The sequence below is a fragment of the Vidua chalybeata genome, chromosome 14 (genome assembly GCF_026979565.1).
Source record: "Vidua chalybeata isolate OUT-0048 chromosome 14, bVidCha1 merged haplotype, whole genome shotgun sequence".
In the NCBI taxonomy this organism is placed as follows: Eukaryota; Metazoa; Chordata; class Aves; order Passeriformes; family Viduidae; genus Vidua; species Vidua chalybeata.
Window position 1 is genome coordinate 14730090 of NC_071543.1, and position 7969 is coordinate 14738058.

General features: G+C 50.0%; 1 protein-coding gene across 1 annotated transcript; it reads left to right on the forward strand.

Annotated features, from left to right (window-relative positions):
- LOC128795235 (uncharacterized) lies at positions 1 to 5542 on the forward strand. Its single transcript, XM_053955844.1, has 2 exons — positions 1 to 86; positions 3422 to 5542. Exons 1-2 carry the CDS (start codon positions 49 to 51, stop codon positions 4110 to 4112), a joined length of 729 nt encoding a protein of 242 aa, XP_053811819.1. The 5' UTR covers positions 1 to 48; the 3' UTR covers positions 4113 to 5542.
- Positions 5543 to 7969: the final 2427 nt, after the last annotated feature.

A 7969-nucleotide genomic window follows, 5' to 3' on the forward strand; every position in this document is an offset into this window, starting at 1 on the left:
GGAAACGGCACATTTCAGCTCTGCTGAGACATCACACAGGGTGCAGGGATGCAGAAAACTATCCCTGGCTGCTTCTTCCAGCAAATGTAAGTATTTTTCCTTTCAAATAAGAAATAGCACCTCATTACAGTTGGGATATTCAATGCTAATCTGCCCTTCTAATTTGTTCTCCTCTTCTCTATATTCTTTGACATCATTCCAGGAGGAATTTTGAAAGGAATTACTTGTTTAAGAGCAGGAGGTATTTTTGGGTACCCTTCAGACTACAACAGTGTACTTATGACAAATGAGCAGTTATTATTAACTGGAATTTGGGATGTGTGTCAGGAGAGATTTCTGTGGAAATAAAAAAATAGCACACTGAAAACACCAAGTGTTGGTTCAGGAAACCTTCTGTGAGCTTGAACTTAGGTTTCATCTGACCAAAAACTGTCCAAGTGTCCCTGCCCATGTGCAGGAATCCTCTTGTGGGTGACCTGAACCACAGGCCACAAGAGCTGCTTTGAAAACTGTAAATAAAAGGGTGAAGCTCAGGTTTCCTCCTTTGCCGAGTGTGGCCATTCTGGAAACACTCAGGAAACAGCTCCTCACTCCTGTTCCCATACCTGGTGTGATCCCACCTGCCCAGGTGCAGGCAGAGGGAAGGGTTTGCTCTCTCCTCACCAAATGTCTTTGTGGGCTGGTGGGATTTCCCAGCTGGAGGAAGCTGTGGATGGGGATCCTGGCAGTGGGAGCTCAGGTGAGCCACACAGGAGGAGTTTGTGGCTTCAGCCCCTGCCTGTGCTCCCTTCATGCACCTGCTCTTCACCCAGTTTTACCTTTCTCTTACCTGTGCAGAGGCTGTGTCTGACCAGTGCTGTGCCCAGGGGGCTCTCTGGCACTGATTTGGCGACAGGAGCGGGGACTGTGCCCTCACAGCATCCTCGTGGGGTGGGCAGCATTCCCTGCCTCCTCCTGCCACAGGCCATCCCGTGTCCCCATGGAGGGTGTGCATTGGCAGTGCCAAATCTCTGCCAGGGGCCTCTGGAGCTCTCCATGGACGGAGCTCCAGCACCTGGGAACATCTCCCAGCTCTGCTTCATTCACAGGAGCAGATGACTCCAAACAGCACTTGGAGCCAGGAACGGGGGTGTCTCTTCCCTGTCAGACACGTGCAAATGCCTGTGTGGTGACCCAGGGGCTGCTCCTGATCCCAACCCTTGGCCAGGGGTGTCACCTGTTTTCTCACACTGTGCCCAGATTCCTTGGGAGGCAGAGGACAACCCTATCCACCCACAGGAGATAAACATCTCAATCCCCTGAGGCAAAGGAGGAAATCAAACCTCGCTCTGCTGCATTCTGGATGACAGTTTTAACCCCTAAATTATAGTGTGGAAGAGGTGCGGGGAGCAGGAGGGAGCCCTGGCAGCGATCCTGCCCCGAGGGGCAGCTGTGGAATGAAGGGACAGATACCTCTGGCTGTCACCAACAGAAAGCAGGAAGGCACCTTCCAGCCAGAAGCTCCAGTTCCTTTCCAAAGGAAGAGGAACACTGGTGTTCAGAAAATGCCGGCAGCACTATGGAAAATGCTGAAGTTTCAAGAAGAGAGGATGGGAGAAACATTTGGAGCTCCTCAGGGCTCTGCCCTGGGCACCTCCCCTGGCTTCTCCGGCTGTTCCTGATTCCTAACGCTTCTCCTTGGACTCATCACCAAACCCTGGGGTGAGGTAGGAGCCAAAGTCCAGAAGCTCTGAGTTCAAATGCTCCACATAGATAAGATCTGCTGTAAATACAGCCCGTGGATGGCGCTCGTAAAAGGAGCAAAGATCTTTATCAAGGCACGAAATTGATCTCCTCAAAAATACAATTAATGAAAATGGACACAGAAATAGGTTGCAAGAAAAAAATAATGACAGGAGATCCTTAATGTACCTCTCAAAGGAGTAACTTGCTTGAAGATAAGAAGATAAATCAGGTTTCAGCCGTACATGTCATGGCTTGGTTCTCCTCCTCTCGGAGCTGGGGACTTGCACGAGTTCTGTGTTGTGGATTTAGGGTTTGTTACATTAGATTGGAATTACTTTGGTGCTCTTTATCAAAACAAAGGGTCAAACCAATAATGGAGTCATTAAGGTTGGAGAAGACCTCTACGATCATTTGCGTTTGCCACAAAATGCAGAATCGTTTTTCCACTTAATCACTGTGGGAAGGGAGGGTACAATGAGCTGACTCAGCTGAAATACAGGGAGAAATCTTTTCCTACTGCTTCCCCAAAGTAATCCTTCAGCAAGTTGGATCAGACAATTCAATACAAAGAAGAACAGGCACATGTGAATGTCAGATGAGTCAACCTGGTACCAGTCAAGTCCCTACAAGCAATGGGAATCCCAGTCTCAAAAACCTGGCTCCCTACCTTTCATGGGAATCACTTGGGATTATCATCTTCCCATCATCCCAGCAAAGTTAAACCCAGCTGATGACTTAAGCAAGCACCCAGACCGGCTGGGTAATGCACTGGAAAAGCTCTGTAGCACCAGCTCCAAGGTGCTGACATTGGGAATTCTGGGAATTTGCATGTGGAGATAATTGCTTAATAGGAGGGAAATGGAATTGTTACACTCGGCTCAATCTCTGAAGATCAGCCTCCTTGGAACTTCTTCAGTGACACCTCTTTTGAGCTGTTGCTCTCAAAACTGGTCACACACCTCGGTCAAGGCCTAAATTCTGCTGAGTCCCTTCTTGCAGTTCATGAAAACCACAAAATGTGAGATCTCTGCAGAGCTGCACCTGACACATCATTCCTCAAATTCCTGAGAACGAACCTTCCCTCGGTCTCCCAGCCAGCTGTGTATGACTTAACCACGGCTTCACCTAGGCCACATTTCTTACCTTGCTCCTCCCTAAAAATGCCTCATGAAACAATACAGAAACTCTTCAGAAAATTCAAGCTATGTGACACTGGCTGGTTCCCACCAGGACTGATCACCCTGATAAAGGAGGAAGCTGGGCTCAATCAATTTGCTTTATCTGTGGGAAACCCACATTGTTCTTCCTTATCTCATCTCTCCCATTTAGATAACAATTTCCTTGTTTATTTGTTAGAACTGAATTCAGAGATGATTTTAGTATTTTCTAGGAATTGAAGCTTATCATTTTCTGGCTCCTCCCTTTCAGGGACAGGGAAAATTCACACTTACACTCCTTCAGTGCAAGTTTACACAAATTATGCTGCTGCCTAAAAATATCCAGGCACTTTACAAGCTTCATTCCTATTTATGATATGAGTGTGTAAATACAAGCTCAGATCCTGAGCTGGCATCATCTCCAACCGGTTCTTGACACCAGAATGTGCCCGTACAAGTGCAGGTCCATCATAGTTTGCCTGGGATCCATCCTGCTAATTTTACATTTAATCACTGGGGATTTTTTATATGTATTCCAGGTATTCTTCCCTAACTGGCATTTCAATGGAGAGAGACCACATGAAAGATCTCAGAAGATACCTGGCACTGAAGTATATCCAATACCTCGTCCTGTCTTCCTCCAACGCTGTCAGCACCTTCCTGGGGCTGCTGGGCAGCGCCTACACCTTGATCCTCCTGCAGTCTGCTAAGGTCTCCTCCAAGTCCACCGCAGTCCTCATTTCCAGCCTGGCCCAGGCAGACATCCTGGTTTTCCTTAGCCTTGTTTCTGACGTGGTCCTGGGGAGTTTTGGCGCCGCTGTCTCTCCCGCAGCCTCGGCCGCGGCGCGGCTCCTCCTCACGGCCAACGCCCACGTGAGCTGTGTCCTGCTGAGCTGCGTGGCCTTCGAGGCCTACGTGATCACCTTCCTGCCCTCGGAGTCACGGCCCCTGCGGACAGTCAGGAACGCCAGGCTGGTATCCAGGGTGATCTGGGCGCTGGTGGCCGCAGAGTGCGCCCTGTTCCTCGTGGATGACCACCTGAGGGCCAGCGGTGCCTCCGTTCCCTCCCGCGGGCCTTTGGGGCTCCTGTTCCAGCTCTCCAGCGCGGCCGCGGCCCTGCTCAGGTCCCTCAGCTACATCCTGGGAATTCTGCTGAGGATTATCAACGTGTACATCTACTACAAGATATTTTTCAGCATGTCTCCCAGGTCTAGACTCAAATCCAAGTAGGATGTTCCTTCTGGGAATGCTGGAGCAACACAAGACCCTTCAACGCAATTCCAAACCGGTTTGGAAACTGTTCAATAACCAGGACCAAGGCTCACCAGGGAGTTTAAACCTTCGTGATTCCTGGTACTGTTCAGCTGTTATTGAGAAGAGTTTGGGGCTGAGGTGCCCCTTGGCATTGAGACACCACAGCTAGTGTGTGTTTATGTAGACTTAATTCACTGTAGAGGTGAAACAAAAGACATTTCATGGTTGTAAATCAACCCCACTATTTTTTATATAAAAAGAGTGCTTAAATGCTTCCTCAGGGATCTGTTGAGCCAAGAGTTGTGTAGTTGTTTACTGAAGACAGGATCTATGTCCTAAAATATTCCTAACTCAGGTGGAATGGAGAGGTTTTGCAGGTGGGATGGAGAGACAAGGCGAGCACCAAGATGTCCAAGGTAGGCTCAGGGCATCAGCCCCACCTGGAGAGTTCCTGGGACAGAGCTGGGCTGAGATGCCAGACCTTGGAACATTCCCGGAGCTGTTCTCGGGAGGATGTCACAGCAAAGCAGGAAACAGCTTCTCTCACATCCTTCTTCAGAAGTGACAGGGTGGAAAGCTGCAATGCAGCTGTTTGCTTCAGCCCTAGGAGAGAGAGTTTGAGAACCCCCCTGTGTGGAGGGCTCCATGTACTGCATCCAGAGGCATCCCCAGTGATGTGGGTTTAGAGGCAGGAAGGGATTTGCTGGCATGAGCAGAGCTGTCCCACCTCCCCTGGCAGTGGTGTGGAAGATCACGGCCACCAGTGTCCTTCTGACCACACTGGGGCTTGGGTGGATGTGTGAGAGCTGTTCCCAGCTGGTGATTCCTGGGATTTCCTCAACTCTCTGGGATTTTATCAGCAAAGCACAAAGGATTCCAGATACCTCTGACACTGCCCAATGCACACATGGCCACGGGCACTTCCAAATCCTCCTGAAATCCCATGGGACCTCCAGGTACAGGCTGTGGTGAGGAGAGACTGAACTTCTGCCAGACGTTCTGGCACCCCCAGATCATTCTGCCATCCCCAGATGTTCTGCCATCTCCAGATGATTCTGCCATTCCCAAATCCTTGTGCCATTCCCAGATCTTTCTGCCATCCCCAGCTCATGGGTGCAGCACCAGCAGCGAGTGCTGAGTGCTGACTTTGCTTCTCATGAGACTCAAAAGGAAGCTCTGCCAAGGGCTGGGGATCAGTAAAAGCAGGGCAGAAATGTAATCAAGTCAATTAAACCCTTGGATGAACATTCCAAATCAAAGCTGATCCTGTCAGCAGGAAGGATGTTCTAATAACTTGATGCACTGTGATAACCTGTTCTTGCTCCTGAAGCCTGAAGTGAGACACTCCCAGGAGAGATGAAATGTTACTTGAAGTGCTGTAATTAATAAAAATCTATTTTGTTAAAGCCTGGACATTATTTATGTATTTTTGCTGAGGTTCTGCTAGAGAGATCTAGAGGAGACGATTATTTTGTTACAACCCACGGTGGCAGGGTTTTTATAGTGAACATTTAGACCACATTTGACTCCTTGGTTGTGTAAGAGAGACAGAGAGAACCCAGTGACACTGGGGTGTTCTATCTCCTGTCCTATCTCAGCAGACGCACAGTTTTGCTGTGGTGCAGTTCCTGGCAGCTGGTACCCCCCAGCCCCACTTCTGATCACCTTTGCAGATGGAGAGGAAACAAAACCCTGCACAGGATGATGGAACTGATAAATGGAAGAGTTCCCCCTGTCAGCAGAAAGCCACCAGGGAAGACCCAGGGGCTGCTGGTGGTTTTGCTGTGCTGCTGATGGGTGCTGTGGGGGGGAAGCCCTTCCTGCTGGCCCCCAGGGCCAAGAGCTGCCCTGTGCACACCCAGCAGAAGGGGAGGAAGTGATTTCCCAGGAGAATGAGCAGCCTTTAGCTTTTCTCTTGGCTGGTGCCACCTCTGCACATGGAACAGCTCGGGTTAGACTCAGTGATCTTGGAGATCCCTTCAACCTCGATGATCCTCTGCTGACCCAATGTCCCTCCTGAGAGCAGCTGGGGTTTGTGGCAGTGGTCAGGCTGAAAGGGAAGGAGATGCTCCACAAGGAAATTCTGGGGCAGAACACCAGGCTTGGAGAGATCTGCATGGCTGGGACACCCAAAGCACTTTGCAGTCAAGGACAGACCCTCCATTGCCCTTGTTCACATCCTCATCTGAAGGTTCCAAATCCTTGGAATAAAGAGGCTTCTCTACAGTTCGACTAAAGCACATGAGCTATTTTTATTTTCCACTTGGATATGATTCCCTGAGTCATTTTGGCTGGCTCCTAGTGGTTGATGTAGCTGTGGGGTCAGGTCATTCTCTGCAGAAGAGCTCAGAATCTGCCTTTGCCAAGAGCTTGGAATCACAAAATCATGGAGTGGTTTGGGTGGGAAAGGATCCTTAAAGGTCATCTAATCCACCCCTGCCATGGCCAGGGACACCTTCCACTATCCCGGTTTGCTCCAAGCACCATCCAACCGCGGACACTTCCAGGGATGGGGCAGCCACAGCTTCTCCAGACCACCTCTGTTTATCTTGGAGCTATTTCCTGCCCCCAATCCATCCTCTCCAGGACCCCAAAAGCCTTGTCTGGGGTGCAGGGAGATGCACCCATTCCTGCAACAGGGAATTCCAATGGAAGCACGGATGGGCAGATCACAGAGGCATGGGGCAGCTGGAGGAAGGCATTTCCCTCTCACAAGAGGTTCTCCCAGGACATCGGATTTGTGTAAACTCTGCCTCTTGGAAGAAAAATGGTTTAGATTTCACTCAGCTAGGACTTGCATCACTGCAGCAGCACCATGAAAGCAGAAAGGTGAAATAAAAGAATTTTGGGAACAGATACGTAAGGGTGCCCATGAAAAGGAAATTCCCATGTCATAGGAATGACCAAAATCCTAAAATTAGAGCTGAGGTTACAAAGAACGCTTGCCTTACTTAATGATTGAGGCAAGAAGGGAACTTTTCTCCTACTTTTGCTGGGAAACCTCTTTCAAAGAAAGTTTGATAATAATCCAGGGAGAAGGAAAGACTCGGACAGGAAGGTATTTTTCTACAACTTAGTCATTTTTAGAGATGAGTTTCCTGAAGCATTGATAACCCAAACACTTGGATTTAGACCTCACACCACCCACGGAGCCGATTGAATTGAGGAGATGGGTTTGCTCCCTGCAGTAAATCACGTTAGAAGACGTTGAATGTTCTCGGGAAATGTTGCTCTCTCGAGATCAAAATTCCGGAAAATTAGGGGCAATTTGGTTTCTTCTAACAGATGCTGGCTCCATTTTCTTGAATTCACAGCCGTTTCTCCGAATGCCACTTAAAGAACCTCCGGGGGTGTTTAATAACGAAACCAAGCGCTCTCGACAGCGCAAGGAGGTGTTTGGCCGCGGGCTGGGAGCAGTGAGTGGCCCTGGCCAGCCCAAGCACACGCCGTGTCCGACACGTCCCGCCTGAGGGGTTTTGGCTCTTGCTGCTGTTTGCTGCATCATTCCTGGAATCGCTCCTGGCCGGGGAGCGCCGCTCCCGCTTGCACATCGTGCCCTCTGCTGGGAGAGGCGATCAAACCAGCCCAAAGGAAAACCCGGCTCTGCTCCGGCACTGTTCGGGCAAAGGCAAAGGCACGGGAGAGTAGAAATGGCTTTAGGATGGAGGAGGGCAGGGTTAGATGGGATATTGGGAAGAAATTCTTCCCTGTGGAGGGTGGGCAGGCCCTGGCACAGGGGGCCCAGAGAAGCGATGGCTGCCCCTGGATCCCTGGAAGTGCTCAAGCCAGGTTGGACAGGGCTTGGAGCACCTGGGACAGTGGAAGGTGTCCCT

Excerpts from the sequence above, each read along its gene's own strand:
- LOC128795235 (XM_053955844.1), top strand. The coding sequence starts at position 49 with ATGCAGAAAACTATCCCTGGCTGCTTCTTCCAGCAAAT. Across the intron at positions 87-3,421 it reads GGCTGCTTCTTCCAGCAAAT|GTATTCTTCCCTAACTGGCA; the intron begins GTAAGTATTTTT and ends TATGTATTCCAG.